The sequence below is a fragment of the Oncorhynchus masou genome, unplaced genomic scaffold (genome assembly GCF_036934945.1).
Source record: "Oncorhynchus masou masou isolate Uvic2021 unplaced genomic scaffold, UVic_Omas_1.1 unplaced_scaffold_2283, whole genome shotgun sequence".
Classification (NCBI taxonomy): Eukaryota; Metazoa; Chordata; class Actinopteri; order Salmoniformes; family Salmonidae; genus Oncorhynchus; species Oncorhynchus masou.
In genome coordinates this window covers 1-14,332 of record NW_027008752.1, presented here as the reverse complement: position 1 = coordinate 14,332, position 14,332 = coordinate 1, and the positions used below count along the sequence as shown (strand labels likewise).

At 38.0% G+C, this 14,332-nt stretch overlaps 1 protein-coding gene across 1 annotated transcript; it reads left to right on the top strand.

Moving 5' to 3' along the window:
* Positions 1–5,740: 5,740 nt before the first annotated feature.
* Positions 5,741–13,728, top strand: LOC135533201 (zinc finger protein 501-like). Its single transcript, XM_064960625.1, has 2 exons — positions 5,741–6,353; positions 11,887–13,728. Exons 1-2 carry the CDS (start codon positions 5,945–5,947, stop codon positions 12,930–12,932), a joined length of 1,455 nt encoding a protein of 484 aa, XP_064816697.1. The 5' UTR covers positions 5,741–5,944; the 3' UTR covers positions 12,933–13,728.
* The last annotated feature ends 604 nt before the right edge of the window (positions 13,729–14,332 follow it).

Here is a 14,332-nt window from a genome sequence, read left to right as displayed (position 1 = left end):
TGATGTTTTTTTCACTATAGAATCATATTGCAAATGCACGTGCATTTGCAATATGTTTCAATGGGGATTTACCATCACGAATTTGGCATGCTCAAAAATCCTGCAGGAATGCAAAATTGACTGGCCTGATGAACACAGGATGGCCGGGCAGTGATAGTTGCGCCTTTCCATCACTCGTTGTGTTGACTTCATCATGTCCATTTGGTGATGTTTTTTTCACTGTTGAATCATATTGCAAGTGCACGTGCATTTGCAATATGTTTCAATGGGCATTTACCATCACAAATTTGTCGTGCTCAAAAATCCTGCAGGAATGCGAAATTGACTGGCCCGATGAACTCGGGATGGCTGGGCAGTGATTGTAGTTCCTCTCCATCGCTCGTTAGGGTTGATTTCAGAATGTCACTTTGGTGATGGTACCATTTCATAGGCTTTTGGTTACCTTTTTGTAAAGTGCTTGGTGACGCCAAATGTCCTTCTGACATGGTCCAATCAAGCTCTCTTGAACTAGCAAGGGCTGTGGATCTAGTAGGTGTCCTTAGACACATTACAGGACTACAGAAGTGAGGGTTACTATGGACAACTATGGAAGGAGGTTGAAGAGATTGCAGAGTACTGCAAAATAAGTGTACAAACAGTGTATAAAAGACAGGCTAAAACAAGCTTAAGATTTTACAACTCATTGATGATGAGCACTGTAGGACAGAAAAATAGTGACCAAAGTGATGGTGAGAGCTTCCAAAGAGCTGTCTTTTTTTATCAGGTGCTTGACAGTCTCACAGCTGAGATGCAGAGGTGTTTTTCAAAAAAGAATTGTGAGATAATGCAAAGGGTCCAGTCTCTCAACCCAAAGAGGACAACATTATTGAATGAGGAGCCTCTGTTTGGAGCCTCTGTTTGCCTTTGCTCAGACCTTTGAGTCAGATTTAGAGGACCTCAAACACGAGGTTCATCAAAACCAAGCGGCTTCTTGATAGGAGAGAGAAAAGTGGAAGGGACAGACCGTCTCCTCTCCTCGACTTTGTTGTGTTTCTAGAACCTTCTAAAAAGGTCTTCCATGAGCTATTTCGACTCTGTAAGATTTCTGTTGTAACACCGGTCAGCAGTGCTTCTTGTGAGAGAAGCTTCTCAGCTTTAAAACAGATTAATATCCACATCAGGACAACAATGGTTGATGACAGGTTAAGTCAGCTCAGAATTCTCCGTGTTGAGTCCAGGAGGGCACGCTCCCCTCAACATGGACGAGTTTGTGAAACATTTTGCCAGTTCTCACCAGAACCACAGAATTGTGCTGTTTTTAAATCTACCATGGATCATTTGCACCTGCACTGTGTACTAGCTAGTGCACTGACATTCTAAAATGATACATCCAAAGGGTATCATGCCACACAGATTTAATTTGGTTTGATTAGGCCAATTCCAAAACGTTTCTTTGTCATTAGTTAACATAATATATGAGCATAAATATGATACTGTAAGTTTGTAATATTGATGGGCACCAAAATTATTTTTATTTTTTCAAGTTGATTTCTACTTGGTACCTGGTATGTCAAATTGCAGTGTTTTTTTGTTGTTGTTGTAAATTTAAATTTAAATGTATTTGCAAATAAACTAACACACAAATGCCATGTTATCTCCATGGTGCTTGAGCTTTATTTTCTGAAAATATTTTGGATGTTCAACACCAGATGATCTATTCATGAAAACAGACCCAAGTCTCCCCTGTGTGTGTGTGTGCGTGTGTGTGCGTGTGTGTGTGTGTGTGTGTGTGTGTGTGTGTGTGTGTGTGTGTGTGTGTGTGTGTGTGTGTGTGTGTGTGTGTGTGTGTGTGTGTGTGTCATATTAAATCAAATCAAATTTTATTTGTCACATACACATGGTTAGCAGATGTTAATGCGAGTGTAGCGAAATGCTTGTGCTTCTAGTTCCGACAATGCAGTAATAACCAACAAGTAATCTAACTAACAATTCCAAAAATACTGTCTTATACACAAGTGTAAGGGGATAAAGAATATGTACATAAAGATATATGAATGAGTGATGGTACAGAGCAGCATAGGCAAGATACAGTAGATGGTATCGAGTACAGTATATACATATGAGATGAGTATGTAAACAAAGTGGCATAGTTAAAGTGGCTAGTGATACATGTATTACATAAGGATGCAGTCGATGATATAGAGTACAGTATATACGTATGCATATGAGAAGAATAATGTAGGGTAAGTAACACCCACAACCGCAAGGTAAGTAAGTAACACCCACAACCGCAAGGCTCTCCAGAGGGTAGTGAGGTCTGCACAACGCATCACCGGGGGCAAACTACCTGCCCTCCAGGACATCTACACCACCCGATGTTACAGGAAGCTATAAAGATCATCAAGGACAACAACCACCCGAGCCACTGCCTGTTCACCCCGCTTTCATCCAGAAGGCAAGGTCAGTACAGGTGCATCAAAGCTGGGACCGAGAGACTGAAAAACAGCTTCTATCTCAAGGCCATCAGACTGTTAAACAGCAACCACTAACATTGAGTGGCTGCTGCCAACACACTGACTCAACTCCAGCCACTTTAATAATGGAAATTGATGGGAAATGATGTAAAATATATCACTAGCCACTTTAAACAATGCTACCTAATATAATGTTTACATACCCTACATTATTCATCTCATATGTATACGTATATACTGTACTCTATATCATCTACTGCATCTTTATGTAATACATGTATCACTAGCCACCTTAACTATGCCACTTTGTTTACATACTCATCTCATATGTATATACTGTACTCGATACCATCTACTGTATCTTGCCTATGCTGCTCTGTACCATCACTCATTCATATATCTTTATGTACATATTCTTTATCCCCTTACACTTGTGTATAAGACAGTATTTTTGGAATTGTTAGTTAGATTACTTGTTGGTTATTACTGCTTTGTAGGAACTAGAAGCACAAGCATTTCGCTACACTCGCATTAACATCTGCTAACCATGTGTATGTGACAAATAAAATTTGATTTGATTTGATTTGATTTAATATGACACACACACACACACAGGGGAGACTTGGGTCTGTTTTCATGAATAGATCATCTGGGTCTATAGGTGTTGAACATCCAAAATATTTTCAGAAAATAAAGCTCAAGCACCATGGAGATAACATGGCATTTGTGTGTTAGTTTATTTACAAATACATTTAAATTTAAATTTACAACAACAACAAAAAAACACTGCAATTTGACATACCAGGTACCAAGTAGAAATCAACTTGAAAAAATAAAAATAATTTTGGTGACAATCAATATTACAAACTTACAGTATCATATTTATGCTCATATATTATGTTAACTAATGACAAAGAAACATTTTGGAATTGGCCTAATCAAGACCAAGACCAAATTAAATTAAATTAAATGCATGTGCATTTGCAATATGATTCTATAGTGAAAAAAACATCACCAAATGGACATGATGAAATCAACACAACAAGTGATGGAAAGGCACAACTATCACTGCCCGGCCATCCCGAGAACATCGGGCAAGTCAATTTTGCATTCCTGCAGGATTTTTGATCATGTCAAATTTCTTATGGCATTTTGCCCCAAAAAGAGTGACTTTTATTATGCAAATGACTGCTGGAACGCACCAATAGGATCTCGCGAGCTCCTGCTGGGCTCTGCCCACCTCCTTGCTTGTTCTGTCCACTATGATTAATTTGCTCTCATTGGAAACGACAGGCTCTGGTCTATCTTGGGTAAATTATACAAATATTTGGCCACGCGGTCTGTGAAGGGCATGAGGTGTGGCCAGTGGTGGATAAAGTACCCGATTGTCATACTTGAGTAAAGTAAAGATACCTTATTAGAACATGTAAAGTGAAAGACACAAAGTAAAATACTACTTGAGGAAAAGTCACCCAGTAAAATACTACTTGAGGAAAAGTCACCCAGTAAAATACTACCTGAGGAAAAGTCACCCAGTAAAATACTACTTGAGGAAAAGTCACCCAGTAAAATACTACTTGAGGAAAAGTCACCCAGTAAAATACTACCTGAGGAAAAGTCACCCAGTAAAATACTACTTGAGGAAAAGTCACCCAGTAAAATACTACTTGAGGAAAAGTCACCCAGTAAAATACTACTTGAGGAAAAGTCACCTAGTAAAATACTACTTGAGGAAAAGTCACCCAGTAAAATACTACTTGAGGAAAAGTCACCCAGTAAAATACTACTTGAGGAAAAGTCACCCAGTAAAATACTACTTGAGGAAAAGTCACCCAGTAAAATACTACTTGAGGAAAAGTCACCCAGTAAAATACTACTTGAGGAAAAGTCACCCAGTAAAATACTACTTGAGGAAAAGTCACCCAGTAAAATACTACTTGAGGAAAAGTCACCCAGTAAAATACTACTTGAGGAAAAGTCACCCAGTAAAATACTACTTGAGGAAAGGTCACCCAGTAAAATACTACTTGAGGAAAAGTCACCCAGTAAAATACTACTTGAGGAAAAGTCACCCAGTAAAATACTACTGCTAAAGTCTAAAAGTACTTGGTGTTAAATATACTTAAGCATCAAAAGTAAAAGTCAAAATCATTTCAAATTCCTTAAATCAGACGGCACGGTTTTCTTGTTTTTATTTATTTACGGATAGCCAGGGGCTCCAATACTCATCATTTACAAACGAAGCATTTGTGTTTAGTGAGTCTGCCAGATAAGAGGCAGTAGGGATGACCAGGTATGTTCTCTGTTTAGTGAGTCTGCCAGATAAGAGGCAGTAGGGATGACCAGGTATGTTCTCTGTTTAGTGAGTCTGCCAGATAAGAGGCAGTAGGGATGACCAGGTATGTTCTCTGTTTAGTGAGTCTGCCAGATAAGAGGCAGTAGGGATGACCAGGGATGTTCTCTTGACGTGGACCATTTTTCTATCCTGTTATGCAATCAAAATGTAACGAGTACCTTTGGGTGTCAGGGAACATTTATGGAGTAAAAAGTACATAATTTTCCTTAGAAATGTAGTGCCTTAAAAGTAAAAGTTGTCAAAAATATAAATAGTAAAGTAAAGTAAAGAAAAACGACTTAAGTAGTACTTTAAAGTATTTTTACTTAAGTACTTTACACCTCTGGGTGTGGCTGACGCTGCCATACGGCCTCGGTAGCACAGAGTAAATCAATATGACGTTGAGAAATAGTGCATTGTGGGCGGTTTAGAAGATATCCGGAAATAAGTTAATAAATATGTAATAACGCAAAAACACAACTGTTTGTACTCATAGGTAGCCAGATCGTGTGTATCTATATATATTATAGGTAGCCAGATCGTGTGTATCTATATATATTATAGGTAGCCAGATCGTGTGTATCTATATATATTATAGGTAGCCAGACCGTGTGTATGTGTGTATCTATATATAACATAGGTAACCAGATCATGTGTATGTGTGTATCTATATATATTATAGGTAACCAGATCGTGTGTATGTGTGTATCTATATATATTAAATGTAGCCAGATCGTGACTACAACTAAGTTACTAAGTATTTAACCACACTGTGTTGTTTCATTGGTGGGTAAAAAAAACTCATGATTCCTACGGTTTAACTTTTTGTCTGAAAATTAAATATTCATTTTACTCAACTGCGTTACCCACTCCAATCAGCAGATGGCGGTCTGCGACTTTTAAGGCGATGCTGCTGGTGTGACGTATAATCTAGTGGACGGAACGCTTCTTTCAACCGCAGCAACAGTTCGTCAGACACCTCGGTAGCTTGCTAGCAATAATAGACGAACCAATAAAGCTTTAGATGCTTCCTGTGTTTTAAACCCACTTCTGTCGTCGAGTTAGGTATCCAATTTAATGTCATATTTACGTTGTTATTAGTCAGCTAGCTAGCTTCTTAAGTTAGCACTAGCCAAGCTATCTAACATCCCCGACCATGAGTTCACTAAGCTACTCTCCTGATAAAGAGGAGGAGGTCTGCTGGACCGAGAAAGAAGCTCTCGTGAAAGAGGAGGGGGAAGAGGAGGCTGTTACAATACAAAAACAAGTAGAGGTTGAGACTGTTACCGCGAAAGAAGAAGAGAAAGACGTTTCAGTGAAAGAAGAGGAAGGTGTGTTCAGAGTGAAAGAGGAGGAAGATGTTACAGTAAAAGAAGAGGAGGGAGAGAGAGACCAGGATGCAGTTTTTGGAGTTAAAGAGGGGGAGATGACTGTCACATCGAAAAAGGAGGAGGAAACTGAATATCTGGGCCCGGTTTCCCTAATGCATCTTAAGGCATCCAATGGTTCTAACGATGAACTTAGCCATAAGATGGTTTTGAGAAACGGTTCCCTGATTAACACTAGTAAGTACTGTCTTAAAAACAGAGGCACAAACTCTGCAGTTGTTGAACTGATGTGGTGTTTGGTGTTAAAGGGACAATCTGCAATGCTACATCCGTATTGGGAATTTTAAATTATGACACATGAGCTTAGTTCAACTGTTGTACCACATCAGATTCCCAAATAAGCTTTTTTTACTCCAATGTTTAGAAACAATGTAAACCAACACTGTATAGCCTCAACATGGTTAAAACTATAATGTTGATATCATGGATGGTCAGTCCTTGTATCCATAGGTCTGACTATGAATTTGAGAGTAGTTACATTTCTCCAGCCCCATCCATCATCTTATTACCAAAATAGTGGTGTAATTACAGCTTTGTTATTGGTTGAACTGCAGATTGGTTGATTTAAAAAAAGAAAAGGGCAACCTAGGTTTTAAACAGCAACAAAATGGCTGCCCTGAGACTTGGTTTAGTAAACAACTGAGGGATGGGGGCTGGAGAAATGTAACCACTCTCAAATTCATAGTGAAAGTTATTGTAGCAACCTCGTCAAGAAGTTCAGACATCTTGGCATAACAGTTATAAGGTGTTGATTTGACAGTCGCTGGACCCAGGTTTGAGTTCAGCTCAGGGCCTCCCCCTGAATTCACTACACTATAAATACAAGGACTGGCCATCCATACGGTCAAAATGATAGTTTTAACCAGATTTGAGGCTATATAGTATATTCTAGAATTCATCCATGATGTCATAATGATAGTTTAACCAGATTTCTAGGATATATAGTATATTCTAGAATTCATCCATGATGTCATGATGATAGTTTAACCAGTTTTCTAGGCTATATAGTATATTCTAGAATTCATCCATGATGTCATAATTATAGTTTAACCAGATTGAGGCTATACCGTGTTAATTTACCAACAGTGGCGTTATAGGAGCTCATGTTTTGATTTCTAATGGCGAAATAGAGTTGAAACATTTGAGGCATTTCTAAGTTCTATTCTTCAGGATGGCTATAAGGGCTGAGCACGAGTGGTAGGTCGATAGGCTGTTGTAGAAGTCTTCATCCAAATCAAGGTTAGTGAAAACTGTTCTGATGTCTATAAGCTCTCTTTGGACATAGGAAATGATGGTGGAAACATTATGTACCAAAAAAAAGTTATGATCAATGTAATATATATATTTTTAAAACACAAAATACCACAATTGGTCAGGAGTCCTTAAAACGTCTGCTTTCCAATACAGCACCATTCTAGATAACATTCTAAATAGCATTCTAAATACCATTCTAGATAACATTCTAAATAACACTCTAAATAACATTCTAAATACCATTATAGATAACATTCTAAATAACATTCTAAATACCATTATAGATAACATTATAATAACATTCTAGATAACATTCTAAATACCATTATAGATAACATTATAATAACATTCTAGATAAAATTCTAAATAACACTCTAAATAACATTCTAGATAACATTATAATAACATTCTAGATAAAATTCTAAATACCATTATAGATAACATTATAATAACATTCTAGATAACATTCTAAATACCATTATAGATAACATTATAATAACATTCTAGATAAAATTCTAAATAACACTCTAAATAACATTCTAGATAACATTATAATAACATTCTAGATAAAATTCTAAATAACATTCTAGATAACATTAGCATGAATTAGCCTACGTGAACAAGAAGCACAACATATTTTCAGAGATGTGTGATAATTAACTCCTCTGTAAAATAGTAAAGCTTTGAAATCGTGACATTATGTACTTTCAAGGAAAATAGGCAGATTTTTCTTGACTGGTTTTTAGAAGGGATTTCGTGACTATTAGCTTAGCAACCACGTGACGCAGCATGACAAGGTGAACTTGATTGGTCAACAGTCTGTAAGACAGGTGTAAGTCGTTTTGAAACTTTCTGGAAAAGTTTTTCCTTTTTAAAACATTTTTGGTTACTAGCCTGTTTAATTTGGATCCCGTGATGCGGTTAGCCTCAGTCCTGTACTTGTGGATATTTAAATCCCTGCTGTTTGTTGCGGTTTCCATCGGCTTTACGAGCTGTGCCTGCTGGAATAGTGTGGTGTACCAGCGTTAGTCTACGTTGCATCCATCATGCCGCCCAAAGTTAAAGAAGGGTTGGAGTAATGTAGAGGACGGTGTTTAACTATGACAGGTACGTGATATTTTTACATTAACAAAAAAATGTCTACAAGCATTTGTTACAGCAACAGGAAAATAGCTTCAAGAGACTTTGTCCAAATACTGGTGGATTCAACTAACAAAAGAAGGGCCGATCTGACCAGAGAGGTCCAAGACCTTAAGAACAGTTTGCAGTTCTCCCAGGGAGAGGTGGATGTCCTGAAAGACACTTGCAGCAAGATGGCAACAAACTGTATGTCCCCTTGAGATGACATCATCACTGTCTGTGAATTATTATCACAGATGACTGGGGTAACAGACTATCTGGATCACGTCCCCGTGAGATGACATCATCACTGTCTGTGAATTATTATTACAGATCACTGGGGAAACAGACTATCTAGAGCGCGTGACAAACACAGGGACCTCGGGCCCAATCCGACCCGTGCAATTATTTGGGTTGTCAATTCAGTTTGGCCTGCTTCCATACCGTCCGCGATGCGCTGCACTACAAGTCCCAGCAAGCACTGCCAACGTGCTACATGCCAAACATCAGTGGATTGCCACAGACACACCCCTCTTCCCAGATCCACACACAGACACACCCCTCTTCCCAGATCCACACACAGACACACCCCTCTTCCCAGATCCACACACAGACACACCCCTCTTCCCAGATCCACACACAGACACACCCCTCTTCCCAGATCCACACACAGACACACCCCTCTTCCCAGATCCACACACAGACACACCCCTCTTCCCAGATCCACACACAGACACACACACGAACCAGCCAGTGTGCTGTATCATATATACAGTTGAAGTCGGAAGTTTACACACACTTAGGTTGGAATCATTAAAACTCGTTTTTCAACCACTCCACAAATTGCTTGTTAACAAACTATAGTTTTGGCAAGTCTACATCTACTTTGTGACACTACATTTTCCCAACAATTGTTTACAGACAGATTAGTTCACTTATAATTCACTGTATCACAATTCCAGTGGGCCAGAAGTTCACATGCACTAAGTTGACTGTGCCTTTAAACAGCTCGGAAAATTCCAGAAAATGATGCCATGGCTTTAGAAGCTTCTGATAGGCTAATTGACATCATTAAGACCTCAGAAAAGAATTGTGGACCTCCACAAGTCTGGTTCATCCTTGGGAGCAATTTCCAAACGCCTGAAGGTACCATGTTCATCTGTACAAACAATAGTACGCAGGTATAAACACCATGGGACCACGCAGCCGTCATACTGCTACGGAAAGAGAAGCATTCTTTCTCCTATGGATGAACGTACTTTGGTGCGAAAAGTTCAAATCAATCCCAGAACAACAGCAAAGGACCTTGTGAAGATGCTGGAGGAAACAGGTACAAAAGTATCTATATCCACAGTAAAACGAGGCCTATATCAACATAAGCTAAAAGGCCACTCAGCAAGGAAGAAGCCACTGCTTGAATTGAATTGAATTGCTCTAAAACCGCCATAAAAAAAGCCAGACTACGGTTTGCAACTGCACATGGGGACAAGGATGGTACTTTTTGGAGAGATGTCCTCGGGTCTGATGAAAACCAAATAGAACGAACCATTGTTATGTCAACTGAATATATATATACACCATACGACTAATGTCTACCAGACTGAAAGTTTAAACATTTTGTAGGCTTAACAATTAATAACCAAAAAACCAAACTATTTTATTTGACATATTAAACCTGTTTTTTTAGACACCAAACAACTTCTAAATACTGTAGACTTCCATTCATTAACAACTTCTAAATACGGTAGACTTCCATTCATTAACAACTTCTAAATACGGTAGACTTCCATTAATTAACAACTTCTATATACTGTAGACTTCCATTCATTAACAACTTCTAAATACTGTAGACTTCCATTCATTAACAACTTCTAAATACTGTAGACTTCCATTCATTAACAACTTCTATATACTGTAGACTTCCATTCATTAACAACTTCTATATACTGTAGACTTCCATTAATTAACAACTTCTATATACTGTAGACTTCCATTCATTAACAACTTCTAAATACTGTAGACTTCCATTCATTAACAACTTCTAAATACTGTAGACTTCCATTCATTAACAACTTCTAAATACTGTCGACTTCCATTAATTTATTAGACTGATACCAAACTACCTTCAGACCAGTCTGGTCTTCTGGGCGTCCAGAGCAATCCACATATACCAGTAAAATGTTTGGACTCAGTTCAGGGTTTTTCTTTATTAAAAAAAAACTATTTTCTCCATGTAGAGTAATAGTGAAGACATCAAAACTATGAAATAACACAAATGGAATCATGTAGTAACCAAAAAAAGTGTTTAACAAATCTAAATATATCTGAGATTCTTCAAAGTTGCCACCCTTTGCCTTGAGAATGCCAAGAGTGCGCAAAGCTGTCATGAAAGGCAAAGGGTGGCTACTTTGAAAAATCTAAAATATATTTTGATTTAACACTTTTATTTACTACATGTTTCCACATGTGTTATTTCATAGTTTTGATGTCTTCTACAATGTAGAAAATTGTAAAAAACAAAAAAAGAAACATTTATTTTAAAGCCCTTAAATGAGAAGGTGTGTCCAAACGTTTTACTGGTACTATATATATATATTATATACATGGCTTAATGCATCATTACATTAGCCATTTAGCCCCAGTATGAAACTCAACTTGTCTCTCACTGTTTAACTAGAATAACATCAGTTGTGTCCTTCAAACTGTTAGACTGTTAGTCCATAATCAACTGATAAGTGGTACTTTTTTGGTGCTGTACATGTTGGTGAGAGGGATGATATTAGAGGGTTCAGGTATGGAGATTGGGCCATGAGAGGGTCTTGAGCTGGTGGTCCTCCATCCACACCTTGATTGACCTGGTTGTGTGGCATGGAGCATTATTGTCCTGCTGGAAAAAACAATCCTCAAGAGTTTTGGTGAACATTGTCAGATCAGAAGGAAACAAGTTTTCTTCCAGGACAACCTTGTACGTGGCTTGATTCATGCGTCCTTCACAAAGACAAATCTGCCCCGATTCCAGCCTTGCTGAAGCACCCCAGATCATCACCGATCCTCCACCAAATTTCACAGTGGGAGAGGCCTACAAGCCACAGTGTCTCGCACCCACTGAAATTTTGTGGAAGATTGGTGATGATCTGGGAGTGCTTCAGAAAGGCTTGAATCTGGGCAGATTTGTCTTAAGACAATTGTCAAATAAGTTCATCACAACATTTAAATTACAGTTTACAGACGTAAACTGTTGCACAACATCATGGGCTTCACCTTTTAGCTCAAATAAACAGTGGATTTCTGCTGTTGTGGGCCTTTAACCATCTGCCTGACTTTGTCGTTCACACAGGAGAGAGACATGACTATTGTGGATCCTCTTGGGAGCCTCAACAACATCATGAAGCTGAAGAGGCAAAGAAGAGTCTCTCCACATCAGAAACCCTCAAAAAACACCAGCAGAGATCCACAGAGAAGAAATCTCAACGCTGCTCTGACTGTGGGAAGACCTTTTCAAGATTATATACATTACAATCACACCAGAGAATTCACACTGGAGAGAAACTTTTCAGCTGCGCTCAATGTGGGAAGAGTTTTGTTACATCTGGCTGTCTGACTATACACCAGAGAACACACACAGGAGAGAAACCTTATAGCTGTGATCAATGTAAAAAGAGTTTTGTTACTTCGAGCTCTCTGACTATACACCAGAGAACACACACAGGAGAGAAACCTTATTGCTGTAATCAATGTGGGAAAAGTTTTGTTTCATCTAGCCGTCTGACAATACACCAGAGAACACATACAGGAGAGAAATCTTATAGCTGTGATCAATGTGGGAAGAGTTTTGTTTCATCTAGCCATCTGACTATACACCAGAGAATACACACAGGAGAGAAAGCTTACCACTGCTCTGACTGTGGAAAGAGTTTTTCTATCTCAGGAAATTTTAAATCACACCAGAGAACACACACAGGAGAGAAACCTTATAGCTGTAATCAATGTGGGAAGAGTTTTGCTCAATCAAGCAACCTGATAGCACACCTGAGAATACACACTGGAGAGAAACCTCACTGCTGCTCTGAGTGTGGGAAGACCTTCTCAAAATTATATACATTACAATCACACCAGAGAATTCACACTGGAGAGAAACCTTATAGCTGCTCTGAATGTGGAAAGATCTTTTCAAAATTATATACATTACTATCACACCAGAGAACACACACTGGAGAGAGGCCTCATAGCTGTAAGCAATGTGGGAAGAGTTTTATTCGCTCAAGCTGCCTGATGGTACATCTTAAAAAACACAAAGGAGAAAAATCCTTTAGCTGTGATCAATGTGACAAGAGATACTCTGGTAAAAGATCTCTGATTAAACATCAGAAAATACATACATGAATAGGTTGTTTCAAGATATCAATGAAATAATGTCACAATGTAGATTGTTTTTAACATTGTAGAAGGCGTATTTTAATTGACAATGTAGAACCCTAATATTTTGCCCCTGTTCTATTGATTTCAGTGTGATATGGATATTAGCCTCATCAGGGGAAAAATCCAGGTTCTGAAATGAAAGTACTATTTGTGATTAACAAGAACTTGTTGCATTACACTTACTGCATTGGCGACCTACTTGAATCAAAATGCAACACTTCAAAATGTAGCGAGCTATCACTAACCAGTGATGTACACATTATTCCGTGTGTTTTTTGAGCTGATAGTTTTATCAGGTCGTGCAACCTCATCTCCCCCTCTTGTGCAATTGATTTCAACGTGATATTGATGTGAGTGATGCTAAATATGTGTTGTGTTTCTCTTCGTTTTGGAGACCCCGAAATTTCAATGCGTCACTCCAAAATGTAGCTGACTGTCTTCTGTCGGTTGTCCTCTAACCTATGAGGTAAAATATGTCTCCCATTTCCATGTTTTTGTTTGTTATTTTTGTTAGTTTCAACAGCACGTACAACCTGATTTCCCCCCTAATAGATATCAGTGATTTATTGCCAGTTGTCAAAACAAGTGTTTTAGATGCTTGTTTTTTATTTTATTTATTTAACTAGGCAGGTCAGTTAAGAACAAATGTTTATGTTCAATGACGGCCTAGGAACAGTGGGTTAACTGATTTTTACTTTGTCAGCTCAGGGATTCAATCTTGCAACCTTTCGTTTACCAACGCTCTAACCAATAGGCTACCTGCCGCCCGAACTGCTTGTGCAGTTTATTAAGTGCTCATTAAAAAATAATAATAATATGATTATTGTTTCAGATGATTGTGTAGATAGTACATTTTATGTTTAGGTTTTCAATATCACAAACTGTTTATGCGTATTGGTTATCGATTTGGACCCATTAAAACTGTTTTGACATTGGGCTGCATAGTCATCTTTTCAATAACATTTGTCCGACGTCCAACATTCAGTTTTAGTTGAGAGACGATTTTTTTTCTTCTTTTAGGTCGTTGAAAATAAGTATTTTTCATATCTTTGAAAAAACTATATAATGACGTCAAGACTACGTTCGGTTTTGGTTGAACGTTGAAAATACCTATATTTCAAGTCGTTGTTTCAAACTACTTCATTTCAACCTATTTGCAGCTTATAGAACTGGACGCAGTATACAATAATTGGTCTATGAACCGTTTTATTAACAATATACAATAATTGGTCTATGAACCGTTTTATTAACAATCATACATCACTCCAGTTTTATTAACAATGAACAGTTTTATTAACAATCTGACATCACTCCAGTTTTATTAACAATGAACAGTTTTATTAACAATGAACAGTTTTATTAAC